General features: G+C 54.6%; 1 protein-coding gene across 1 annotated transcript in view; it reads left to right on the top strand.

Moving 5' to 3' along the window:
* Positions 1 to 13,118, top strand: part of Hcn4 (hyperpolarization activated cyclic nucleotide gated potassium channel 4) — a 46,315-nt gene that overhangs the window by 10,083 nt on the left and 23,114 nt on the right. The window contains exon 4 of the mRNA XM_010627930.2: positions 6 to 267. Coding sequence (XP_010626232.2) covers positions 6 to 267 — 262 coding nt within the window. The remainder of the gene's footprint in view (positions 1 to 5; positions 268 to 13,118) is intronic.

The raw sequence follows: 13,118 nt of genomic DNA, 5'->3' as shown, positions 1-13,118 counted from the left end.
CCCAGCCTCGGCCTCCCGCGAGCAGCCCGTGGCGGACACCGCGATCAAAGTGGAGGGAGGCGCGGCCGCCAGCGATCAGATCCTCCCGGAGGCGGAGGTACGTCTGGGCCAGGCCGGCTTCATGCAGCGCCAATTCGGGGCCATGCTCCAGCCCGGGGTCAACAAATTCTCACTAAGGATGTTCGGCAGCCAGAAAGCCGTGGAGCGTGAGCAGGAGAGGGTGAAGTCCGCCGGGTTCTGGATTATTCATCCCTACAGCGACTTCAGGTAAGAGGCTCATTGGGGATCCTGTGGGTGCCTTGCTTGGTGGCAGGCATGCTCATCTGTCGGCCCTGCCTTCCAGCCGGAGTTAACTTTCTTGCACTGCGAGCTCCAAGAGAAGCTAGAGTCTGAGACACCCCCAGTCTTCCTCCTGCACCGAAATGGGAACTTTCCTGTGTTCCCAGCTTCTGGCTTTTCTCTCCTCGGTCTGGACCGCATTGGAGTCAGACTGAAAAGGTGTCCTGAGCCTGGCCTAGCCTTCCCTGCAGCCAGACTAGAGCTCTGCCACCTGGAGCGTCATGTTCCACCTCCCCTTAAGAGCTGCAGAGACAAGGTGGCCATCCCAGAGGCAGCCCAGGTCTGTCACCCTGCAGAGTGGGGCCAGGAAGGAGGCGCACCTCTCAGTAGCTGGGCTGGCTCCTTGGGTGCTGACTGCAGGCGATAATATCCTTCTGCACCGGCACCTTGGGAAGCAGTGGCCAGGCACCTGGAGGACTGAGGTCCCTGGGGCCTTGGGACCTGCTAACCCTGGGCCCAGCCCCTCATGCTGAATAGTGGACCAGCAGTAGACTCCCTGGGCAGCATGCTGCCAATCAGCAGAGGGGAATGACCTTGCTCATAGTGGTCAGTGAAGATGCGTGGTGTTCTACCTGATGTTCAGCTGTCCTGTGACCCCAAGCTCAGTTCAGGACACTTTCCCCAACCCAGTGGCCCGAGTTCCAGCGGCTGCTAGGTCTCTTGTGGGTCTGTGTGGGTCCAGAGACAAAAGGCGTGACTGCCAGTCAGGGAGAGGGATCCTGCCCGCTCCTGCATCACTGGAGTCAGATGCCACTGAACCACAGATGCCACTCTGGGTTTGTAGACGTAACTGTGTAGGAGTGGGATCATTGGCTGCTCCTGGGGTTCAGGACAGGGATGCCCTTAACCTAGCCAAGGTCCTGAGGTTCCCCAGTGCCCCTCTGGGCATCCCTCCCGCACCAGGTTAAGATGAAGGCCTGGGAAGCATTAACTTTTTCCAGCTGGGTACCTCATTCTCCCTCTCTCCAGCCCTGCCCCCTACTTGGCTCCATCGTTTGCCTATATAAATGAGCATGGTGTCCACCCAGAGCCCTCTTTGCAAACTCCAGGGAAGCTGGATTTGTAATGAGAGCAAAGCCATTTTCCATCCAATGAGAGAGATTTCTCTGGATGGGAATGACCAGTCAGACAGCACTTGATGGCTTAAAATAGGAGGTGAATAGAGGCCCCCTTCTTTTTTCTTTTCCTTTTTCCCTTTTGAGGGACTGATCTTTCTAACCCTAAGATCTAGGTTTACCATTCCCAGAGGGCAAGGAGGCCAGAGAGCAGGCTGCACAGAGCCTCAGCCATCAAACGGTGTGAAGAGATGTGGGTTTCTCCCCTCAGGGATGGCAGCTGGGCTCTCAGTGCCAGCTTCCTAAGAGTGAACTCTCCCTGGCCAGGACTGGGACTTGAGTATCCCAGGCTGAGCTCGAGAGGAGTGGAGAGGTGCCCTGTCTCCTCCATCCCAAGTGTCCCAGGCTCCTCCTCTTCCTGCTGAACTCCTCAGTGGTGGTGACAGGCATTTCCAGTGTCAGCCACTTGAGATGTTTGAGGGGTCCTCCCCTGCTCTGCCCCTGCCCCCAGTGATAGGAAAGCTTCTGTCCAGGGTTCTTGTCACCAAGCCCAGTGCCAACCCCGGGTGTGTCCAGCCTCCATGAACAACAAACCCTGATGGAGGACTTTCTGGGCACTGGGCCTTGCCCTCCTGGTCTTTATTACCTTGGATGGTGAGGAGTCAGGACGGTTGATTTTGCCCATGGGAAATTCCCACCTTCCTGGTCCAGCCTCTGCCTGCCAGGTCTGTCTGTCTGTGGTCCCCTTGCTACTGAACCTCCCACCAACTTCAGGCTGCCTGGGTCCTGGCCTTAGGGGGCGTTGGGGGATGGTGAGAGGGTAGATGTAGCAGGACCGATAAATGAACAGGGGGAAAATGGTCCAACTGGGTTGGCTTTGGGTTTGAGCAACAAGCTGCCAGGATGGGTGGCTGGAAGTGCACATTCCTCTATGCACACCCTGTCGCTGTTTGATGTTGGGTCTGGCAGAAGGAAAGAAATCCAAGAAAGACATCTGTGTGTGTGTGTGTGTGTGTGTGTGTGTGTGTATGTACGTTCATGTGTGCTTATGTGTGTATTTTTGGAGGAGTCGTGGTCATGTCTCTAGGCCAAAATAGCTAGTTTTGTCTTCAGAAAGTCAAAGAGGCAAGGGCCTGGCTGAGTCAGCTAAGCTTAGAAAACCCACCACTCAACCCATTCTAACCCATGTCCCCTGTACTTAGCACCCCAAGCTTTGGTCCCTAGAGTTTCAGTGCCTGGCCATGGTCTTCTCTGTGCAGCCAGTTGTCATTTTCCACCTCCAGCTTGACTAGAGCCTCTGCAAACATTGCCCAGGATTTATTCATCATTTTGATGGGCAGGAAGCATTGATCCAGCAGAATTGATTTAATAAAGAATTGCCAGCAAACCATGATAGATAGAGTTTGTTGTTTAGAGTTTAGGGCTGGCTGTTATGGGCTGCTTCTGGCCTTTCCTTTCTTGGGGAGATGAAGGCTGGATGCCTTTGCAGGGTTTTGATGGCTTACCAGGGGGACTAGGGGGGGTCCCACAATACCCTGGACATGACTGATAATGGGCTTTCCTTGGCAATTTCTGCTTTGCTACTGTGCCACTCCCCCTAGGCCATGCCCTAGGTCCTGCCTGGCTCCTCCAGTTGATGTGAGTCTGCCTGGCCTCCCCCCTCCCAGCTCCTTATTTACCTTTTGAAACTTGTCTTTATGGTTTGTGAAGGGAAGAGGCCACTTGTGGCTGACCCTCTGTACATTGCTCCCCAGGCTTTGCTTGACACTAACTGGGTTCTTGGACTCCAGCAGGTCCTTCCTTCCACAGGAGCCGTGTGCTGGAACCAAGTGGATCTGAGCAAATAAAGCATAGTATTGACACTCTGGCTTTTCCAAGAGGAAAGAAAGCGGGAGAGAGGGAGTGGGGACCACAAGGAAAGTTGTAGCTGGCTTTGTTTTCAGAAGCTGGTCAGCCTTTCCAGTGCCAGGCTCAGGGAGTCGGCCCAGCACGTGAACGTAGGTGTCTGAGCAGTGTCTTGGGGCTGTGTGGGTGGACATGGAGCTGGCAGGGCAGGCCATATGTGGAATGTCAGTTCTGGGGCCACTGCTGGGGCCCAGACACCAGCTCAGCATGCGCACAGAGGCAGGTAGATGTGTGGCCCTTCCAACTCTGCCCCTACCCTCTCCTGGCCTGAGCCACCCAGGGCTGTGAGGAAGGGAAAGGAAGGAAACCCTTAAAACATTCTTTCCTTGGGATAGATACAGCTAAGCTCTGAAACCAGGGACATTGGGATGACAGTCTAGTAGGTCCTAGGTTGCCTGAGCTGACTTCCTGATGTACTTGTGGGGCCCTGCAGCCAGTCATTGCCATTTCTTACCTCCCATCCCCGCCCTGCCCTGTCTGCTTTGAGGCTTTGTTTGGGATATGAGCCTTCCTTGAACCTCCTTGGAATGCTATTGCCTTTTTCCATGTCAAACACAGATTGTACAGTGGACACTCTGTGACCATCACTGTCAAAGGCTCTGGGACGCTGTTGTGACCACACCTCTCCTGCCTCCTTCCTTCCTGGGCAGATCACGTGGCCTGCCTTCCAGGCTGTGCCTTGGGATTTTGGACCTTTTAGGGGTCAGAAACCTCACTGAGAATCTTCTAGAATCTATGGAATCTGTATCCAAAAAAACAACAAACATACATGCAACATAGCAGTCAATTTGCAGTGTCTGGCCCCCTTAAATTGAGGACTCAATGTGGGCCACCCCAAAAGAGGGCCTGGGCAAAGTAGGGAGGAGGCAGGTGCTATCCTTCCCTGGAATGTGGTGTCCGCGGCCCCTCTGTATCTGGGGCTTGGGCCTCCCATGGCTAGTAGAATGGAAATGAAATCAGAGGTCAGAGTTAGACGCCTGGAGAAGAAAAGGAGATCTGTTTGGAGACCAATTTTAGCCTTCCTGGGAGCCATTGCCCTGGAACATTACTGCTGGCAGCATGGAAAGCGGGCTGAAAGAAACTGCAGCCCTGCTTACCAGGGAGGGATGGTGCGGTGGTGCAGAGGGGAATTCCAAGGTGAGCTGCCTTTGCAGTCTCACCCGTGGGTACAGGGGACAGTGGGTTCTCCAGTGTGAGGTGCCCCCCACCTCATGAAGCTGGGTTGGTAGACCTCAGGTGCAGTGCCCCCAGGAGCCTGGCCCACAGAAAGCAGCTGGGGCAGATGACAGGACCCGCAACCACCTGCGGGGAGGCCTGGGTTCTGGGTTCTCCCCGGTCTGGTGGCCACATGGCAAGGCTGGGGACTGTCTGCTCCCTGCTCTGGCCTGCCCTCTTTGCTCTTTGAGTGCTGAGAATCTCGAGGCTTTCACTCTGTTGGGTATCCTCAGGCCGTGAGCTTTGATGGTGCCGTGCTGTCCACCTGTCCATCTGCCCTCCTCTACCCTGCTTTAAGGCCCCACATTCCTGGGTCTTATGCGATGCCCACTTGGGCTGCTCAGCCAGCATCCCTCTGTCCTTCTTGGCCACCTTGTGGTATCTGATGGAGCTCTGTGTTTGTTATAATACAGCTTCTCATTGTAATGTCATCCAGCTTACCCGAGGATCTTGTCAAAATACAGATTTTGATTCAGTAGCTTTGGGATGGGGTCTGGGATTCTGTTCATGGGATGAGCCCCCAAGGACCATGCTCAGAGTACAGAGCATTTGTTCTTATTCCTGGCTTGATGCCCCCAAGAGCACAGCATCTGTCTTACATCCTTCACCTGAGCCCTGGTCCTCCAGCACCAAGCTCAGGCTGGGCCCAAATGCTGAGAACTAGGCAGAGCCAACCACAGAGGTGTGCAAGCAAACTTGGGGTGTTGGATTCACAGTCCCCCTTCTTGTCGCACTCCTGCATGGACCCTGCTGGCTCTGGATGCTGCTTCTGAGGTGGGGTGAGCAGGTGGCCAGAGAACCCTTGCTCATCCATCTTAGCTCACTGCTTCCTCCCATCCGAAGGGCCGAGTGGAGAAGGGGAGGGCGCCCAGTGAGTGCTGTGCAGCAGTGAGATTTCCGGGAAGGAGCAGATGTTCTCAGTAAGAGAGTCCAGAGGTGGCAGGGCAGAGAGCCGTGTGAGGTGGTTCTGGCAGTGGCCAGCTGGAGGGCACAGGCATCTGGAACAGTAGCAGCCTTAGCTGGGTGAGCAGAGGCTTTGCTCCAGGCCCCGCTAGCAGCCTCCCTTGTGGGCTGAGCTTGCCTGTTATTTCTCCCCACCCCTCCCACTTTGGAAAGCACAGGGCTGCATTCAGATGATGAGGCTGGCAAATGTCATTCACTCTGCATGGCTCCTGTGCCTGCCACAACCCTGGCTACCCAAGGGGTAGGTCCCAGCCCAGAGGAGAGGTCCCAGCCCAGTGCCTTGGGAGTTTGTCATGTAACCAAGAGGCAGCAGTGCTGGCATGGCTTAAGAGCTCTTACAAAGCTGCTCCTGCCAGTTGCTAATGAATCGAAGGGCCACTGAGGCCAGCCAGGTAGTCGTGTCAGGCCCAGGGGATGCTGGGGAATCCACACTTCCCGGCCAGAGAGGGCCATGGGAGGGCAGGGGCATTGTCTTGGCTTTGGAAAGGATGTTCTCTGCCAGCCAGGTCTCTTTCCTGAGAGAGCGTTGCCAGGGCCCTAGAAATCTGTAGTCCCAAGGGCCAGGAAGCTACTTGGAGACTCTCTTCCATCAGCACCACCCAGAAGGGGCAGGAAGCAGCAGAAAGGTACTGAGCTCTGTCACCAAAAGCATCCAATCTAAGGCTGAGAAGTACTGAGGTCAGAGCTTGCCAAGAAGCATCCTGCAGACCAAACGCAGCTCCTTGATGTGCTGTGTGGCCAACAGCTGAGCCAGTGTTTTCACACGGAGAGATGGAACAAGAATTGTGGTTTGGGGGCTTTTTTGGGAAAAAAATGAAAAACTCTGTGGGATTTGGCCTTGAGTTCCCATGCTACAACCAGGAGACAAAAGACAGTAGAAGCTGTCCCCTTTAAACTGGCTTTTGCTGGTCAGTCTGTCCACAGTCCCTAGCTGTACTTAGCCATGCCCCATGCCACCTTGCTACATGAACCCTCTAGGCTTCTGAGTTTACAACCCTCAACTCACATCAACAGTAGTTTCCCGGACCGATAACCACCATCCATAAAATACCTACCATGTGCCAGGCTGTGCCAGGAGCTCTGTGTCCCTCACATCTACTCTTCTTAGTGGACCCCAGTTTTATTATTCTCAATTTACAGGTCAGGCTCTGATTGGGGCTGGGGAAGAGATTTGCCCCAAATCACATCACTACAAAGTACTAGAACTGGAATTTGATCCTGGACTCTAGGACTCTGAACTCATGCTTATCTCTCCCTTTTTCCCCTCCCTCTTCCCCGCTCCTCTTTACTTTAAAAAAAAAAAAAAATCAGTTACACGGGTAGTTCAAGAGACTATTCTGAGAATGAACCACTGAGAAGGGGCTGTGAAGGGATGAAGGTCAACGGGCATATGAAATATCAGATTTCACAACCACAGACCTGGAGAAGCTTTGGCAGTGCCAGGAAGAGCCTTTTTTTGTGTTGGTGGTGGGGAGAACATGGAGGGGAAGGGACTGGCCCAAGGTCACAGAGGAAGTCCATGGCAAAGGTGAAACTAGAACCCAGTGGATTATGTAATGTCTGTCTGCCTAGGTGTTGATGCTTTGGTCCATCCACAGCCTTCTGGCCAGAGAGTTTCCAGAGCAGGCTTTTCCTGAACAGTTTTGTCGCTGGGAGCTTCTTGTCAGCCCAGCCTCACACCTGCCCTTCCGGGGTGATAGTATTTTCAGGGTCCCATCGTAATTGGGCTGGGTGTGTAGCTCATTGTATAGCAGGTGCTTAGCACGTGCATGGCCTAGAGTTTGATCCTTGGTACTGCCAAAAAGTAAATGAGACCCAGGACTCCTGCGAGAAGCGAGGCCTTCTGTGTTTGGAGATTAGAGCCTGGCGGCTGAGGCATGCTGCCCCAGCCCACCCTGGGGCTCATTCCAGGACCTTGGCAAGTCCTGGCTGCTGTGGAAGCCATTGGGGTTTTGAAAGCTCATCTGGGTACCTTCACTGTCCCTATTCCTGGAGCTGAGAAGGGAGTCAGTGGTGTCTGTGTTCTGTCCATCAGAGAAATAGATGTCACCAGGCCTGTTCATCACATTCCCCGAGAAATGAGGATGCGGAATCAGACTGTGGGTTAGGATGCGGCATGTGACCAGAATCTGGGCTGACTTTGCGCCCAGGGTCAGAGCTCAGCATCTGATGAGGATTGGGGCTCAGTGTGTAACCAAGATGGAGGCTCAGTCTGAATCTACATCTGGGCTCAGGCCATGACCAGGATCAGGGCTTAGTCTGTGACTAGGGTTGAGGCTTAGTTGTGGCCCAGATCAGGGATCAGCCCTGACTAGGATTAGGGCTTGGTCCAGAGTCAGGAGTTGGAGTCCTGGAACAAAACCTCTGAACTGATCTTAGCACTGTCCCTGGTGCCTTGAGGCTTAGGGCAGGTTGGGCTCATTACCCATTTCCTCCCCAGCTCCCTTTTTCCTTCTAGGAAGCCCACTGTTCACCCTAAGCTCCTCGCACCCGAGCCAGCCAACTGGTTCTCTCTGGGCGGTAAAGTACAAATTATAAATAAATAACAGTGCCACCACTGCCTCGATGCTGGAGCCACCAAATCTCACACGTGACCACTCCCGCCCCATTCTGCAATCTCATTGTTGGGGCTGGTGTCTGGCGTACCCAGCCAGGCAGCGAGCTTGGCACCTGCAGAGCTGTGCTGGGGCTGGGCACTCGGGCCGAGGTGTGCCCGCCTGATGGAGGGAGTCCCCCACCCCACCCCACTGCACCCCACCTCTGGGCCACCACATACTGCAGAGCAAGCAGCGGGGCCTCTAGGTCTGATCACGGCAGCTGCGGGGGCCTGATAATTGGCTGCTGATGATTTTGTGTCTGTCTAAGCATTTACCCATGTGGGTGGATGTGTTATGTCTGCCTGAATGAGGCTTTCAGAAGTTAATACCTGATGGGGCTGGTGAATACATTGTTTTCAGGGCTTGTGGAGGGCAAGATAAAGGGGGTTATGCCCCAGAGAGACCATAGAGTTCATTCCAGGACTGTTGTTATCCATTATGGAGAATGAAGGGTTCACTACTTACCTGAAAAAAGGGCAGGGACCTCATAAGGGTCCCTGGTTTGGTTTGGCAGAGAACAGACAAGTGACAGACTAGTATGGATGAGTAGTCAGGGAAGGCTTGCTAGAAGAAGCGAATCTGAGCTGGACTTGAAAGAGGGAGCCATTCTGCACAACAGGGTTTTGGCTCCTCATAAGGGTCCCTGGTTTGGTTTGGCAGAGAACAGACAAGTGACAGACTAGTATGGATGAGTAGTCAGGGAAGGCTTGCTAGAAGAAGCGAATCTGAGCTGGACTTGAAAGAGGGAGCCATTCTGCACACTTTCTGGAAGCAAGTGTGGGGAGCTGGCATTCAGGGGTCACCTGGGTGGGTGCTGGCAGGCACTTAGGGCAGGTTACTCAGAGCTGGCTCTGTGAATCTGCACTCCTTTCTCTCCACCCTTCCTTCCAGGGCTCAGACCAGCTGCTAGGTCAGTCTGTGATGCAGCCTGGCACACCAGCCTGTGCACCTCAGGAGAGCCCTTGTGGGCCCTGGCCCCAGTTGCACAGCCCTAGAGAAGGCTTCCCCCACCCTATGAGGCTGGGAAGGCAGGTGCTGCAGCTGCCATAATGTCACTGCGCTTGTGGCCTGGAGCCCAGAAGTAATTACCCTGCAGTTCTGGTTGGGGATAGAGCAGCTCATGTCAATGATTAACGTGAGTCCCCAGCCACTGGATGGCCAGCTAGCCATCGGCTTCTCCTACCTCGTTTGTCAGAGGACCCTTCCTCTGACAGAGGACAGGAAAGAGACTTAGGTGCACAGATCTCCTGGACACCACTAGCACCTCTTAGGGTAAATGTAGTCCAGCAGAGACCTCTGTAGATGGGGGCTGTCCTGGTGCAGCCCCTGCTGGCCCAGCCAGAGCCCTGCAACCTCTCCCCCTGAACTCACCTCACTTGAGTTTGCTCCCCGACCCTCATCCTGTTCTGCCATGTGGCCCCAGAAAACTCCTTTTCTCTCAATGGCCAGAGTCAGGGCTCAGAGTCTGAGACTGAGAGAGAGCAGAGCTAATTGGACAAATAGGTGTTGAACCTGTAATCCTGACCCCATTAGTGTAAATTGAGCCAGCAGGGCAGGAATAGCGCCGCTGACCAGGAGAGTTAATGAGAGTCTTCCTGAGGATGGTGCTGAGGACAGCCAGGCACGATCCTGAAGCTATGTCCTGCAGCAGGGGGATTCCTCCCCTACTGAATCTTCCTGCTGAGGCTTTTTGGCCCAGAGACCCAGGGAGTGGGTGGCACCCCCCAGGATGTTATGTTATATGGGTGTGGCCTGTGTGTGTACCCCTTGGTCCCTAGATCAAGGCCCCTGGTGAGTGACATGAAAAGGAGCTGAAATGCTGCTCTCCTGCAGAGGCTCAAACTATGTTCCTCCTCTCAGCTCCTAAAGGCTGACTTCTGGGGACAGTTGTCCTCTCTCGGAGGCTCAGACCTGGCCTCAGAAGAGTCCAGAGTGTGAGCACCCTGGAGACTGCAGTCACACAAGTCTCCTGTAGTTGAAGGAGCCCCAGGGGGTGGGCAGCAGGACTGGCCACTGCGCAGTTGGCAGAGGAGGGATCCAAGAGGCTGCTGCTCCTGCCCCCGAGGCTCTGCAGATGCAACTTCCTGAGACTGGGTGGATTGGACAACCTGTAGGTGAGGGGCTGGGCCAGCTGTGTGGCTTAGCTGAGGCCTCACTTACTGGGGCCTTGCTTTCCCTGTCTGAAATGGAACTGGAGAGGGGTTGGGCTTTAGCTGTGACTGCAGTGGCCTCAGGGACCTTGTGCAGTCATGACTCCTGGGCCTCCCAGAGTGCAGCCATGCAGGTGAGATTTGGGAAAGCACCAGGTGCCTCTGCTGCCGTGACTCTGGGAGCAGGTGCTGGGCCATCCTGCAGGCCCCTTCCACATTGTTTGCAGCCTGCAGTTCCCAGATTGTCTGTGTTTGCCTTGGTCTGCCAGCCCCTCCTCCCCAGAGCCAAGGTCCAGTCCTGACTCCTCAGCCCATAGAGGAGCCCACTGGGGATGGCTCTCCCTCTCTAGGGAGCTGCTCCTCTTTCTGCCCACGCTGCTGTTAGGAATCCAAATCAAAATTCTGGGGCTAGGAGAGACCTCAGGGACCATGGCCTTTGCTTAGCCTCCTTGTTAGACTGGGTTTTCCAGGAGAGAAGGTGACAGAGACCCATCCATCTTCATGTCCTCATGGCCCATGTGACCCCAGGGGGTCTTTATTGCTTGGCTGCTCCTTACCCCGTCTCATCAAAAATGGATTATGGATACGTATGCCAGTTTACAACCCTCCATGGCTGCCCTCTGGCCAGACCTGCCTGGCCTCAAGACGTTCTTCTCCATCCATGCATGCCTAGGCCTCCTGCTGCAGCTCAAGCCTGTATCCTCCTTGATTCTCCCCCACCCTGGTGGCGCCTTCCAGTGAGCAGGTGAGCTGTCCCACCTCGTCTCCCCAGAGTGGTGCTCACGTGCCACTCCACAACAACGTTCTATTTCTGCTCCCTTCTCCTGAGTGGTGGAACAGAAGGTTCCTGGGGGAGTGGTGCTTGAGGCTTCTTTGATTCTTGTAAGCAGAGCTGACAACTCCAACTGCCAGTCCCCTCCCTGATGTTCTCCAGATGGTCTTGTCAGCTAGGTAGAGCACTCGGCTGGGAGGCCACTGGCCTGAAGGGACACAGCACACTGGAGCCCGGAGCCTTGTGGTGCAGAGCAGATGCCCCGGCTGTGTGATTTAGGGTGCGTGCGTGTGCATGTGTACGGTACACGAGCATGGGCATGTACATCAGCATGCGTCTGTCTGGGCACAGGCTTGGGGACCATCAGGGAAGCCAGGGGTGTTCCTTCCCTTGGATGGTCCCCCGTGCAAGTGTTCTGTGTGCTCACTGCCCTCGGCACTGCGGGCCACGTAGGACTCAGTGCGTCTTTGAGGTCGTCTACGTCCATTCTTCCCACACTGGAGGGCAATCTGAGGAAGGGCTGTGAGAGGCAGGAACTTGCTCAGGGTAACAAAGCAAGTTAAAGAGAAAGGTGGAACTAGAACTGAGACCTCGTCTGAGGCTCTTTCTGCAAGGGGCTCATTTCTGTAACCATGGGCGTGAGCCTCACTGCTGTCCTTCCCGACCTGTGGATGCATTTGGGCCCCCGCCTTCTCTTTGAAGCTTTAGCCAACAGCAGGCCATGTTGCCCCGTCTGGCCTAGATCATCAGCACCTGTGGTCTGCCCTTCTCCTAGACTGAGTCTGCCCAGGTCAGGGCCTGCATCTCAGTGGTTAGGACAATAACAGCAACAATGATAATGGCCAGTATGTACTGAGTATTTGTGCTATGTAGCACGTCAGAAAATACTATCTCATTTAATTCTCCCAGAATCCTCTTTTGTGGGAATTAATGGTCTCATTTTTTACATGAAAAAAACAGGTTCAAAGAATGCAGCACCAGAGCACCTCAGCACTGTCCTGCCATGGCCTGGATCTTTAGAGTGTGGTCCCTGGACTGGAAGCTTCAGCATCATCATGGGGCTGTTTAGCAGTGCAGAGCTTGGGCCCTCCCCTGCAGCTGGGTAGGGAGGTCCTTGGCTGTTTGTGTGTATGGTGCAGTTCAAAAGGCACTGTGCTGTGTGACTGAAGGGTCACAGGCAGGGAGGAGTCTGTCAGCCCTCACACAACTCCCTTCTCCCTGGCCAGCAGCCAAGACCAACCCTCTTTGTATAATGTGGGGCTAGAATCTCAGCTCAGGACAGGAGGAGCCTTAGAGGAGGAAGGGGTAAGGGGCCACCGTGGGAGGGCCTTAAGAAAACATGTCCGTTCCTCGAGTGAAAACAGTCATAAAGAGTTAGGAAATAAAGCTATGTCCAAATACAAACCACCCACCCCTAAACTGAGCATTGGATGGATGCCCTTGGCTTTCAGTCTAACCGTGTCGGAGGCAGCCCAGGGAGAAGCTACCTGGGAGCCCTGTGATTCTGAGTCAGAGATTATGAGGTGGGTTAAAAATAGAGCCCTAGTGGCCAGGCGGGGGTGGGAGGAGGAGAGCAGTTCATCTGTTGTGGTGGGGAGCCCCTGGGTCAGTGAGGGGAGGCTGGGCAGGAAGAAGACTGTGGGGGAGGTGTCCCCTCCCCCCCAGGCCTGAGCAGCAGTCTGGCCTGGCCCAAGGTTGTGGGAGGCGCTCTTTCAGCTTTTGGGGGTGCGAGCCTGGAAGGCTGGGCAGCCAGCAGCAGGGGGAGGTGGGTGACAAAAGGAATGTGGACAGGTAGGGACCAGTGGGGTTTTTCTGCCTCCAGTTGGAAACAGTCCTGGCCTTGGTTGTAGTCTTTAGAGCTTAAAAGAAAAGTTGTGGATGGGATCCACAAAAGCAAAGACTGAGGAGACAGAGAAGTGGGGTGGGGGTGGGGTCTCCTGGTGAGGTCCCTGGGGAGGAAAAGAGGCTGGCATCGTGTCTAGTGATCAGCAGAGGAGTCGCTGATTCCTTGTGGCTGGAAGGAGAGGAAGAGGATGAGGAGACACAACACCATAGGCGTCTGTGGAAGAAAGAGGAAGGGGATGTGGTGGTGTTTTGGTTTTTTTTTTTTTTTTTTTTTTTT

The sequence above is a fragment of the Fukomys damarensis genome, unplaced genomic scaffold (assembly GCF_012274545.1).
Source record: "Fukomys damarensis isolate Sample0158 unplaced genomic scaffold, DMR_v1.0_HiC HiC_scaffold_25, whole genome shotgun sequence".
In the NCBI taxonomy this organism is placed as follows: domain Eukaryota; kingdom Metazoa; phylum Chordata; class Mammalia; order Rodentia; family Bathyergidae; genus Fukomys; species Fukomys damarensis.
The sequence above is the reverse complement of the archived record's forward strand: the minus strand, read 5'-3'. Positions and strand labels throughout refer to the sequence as shown.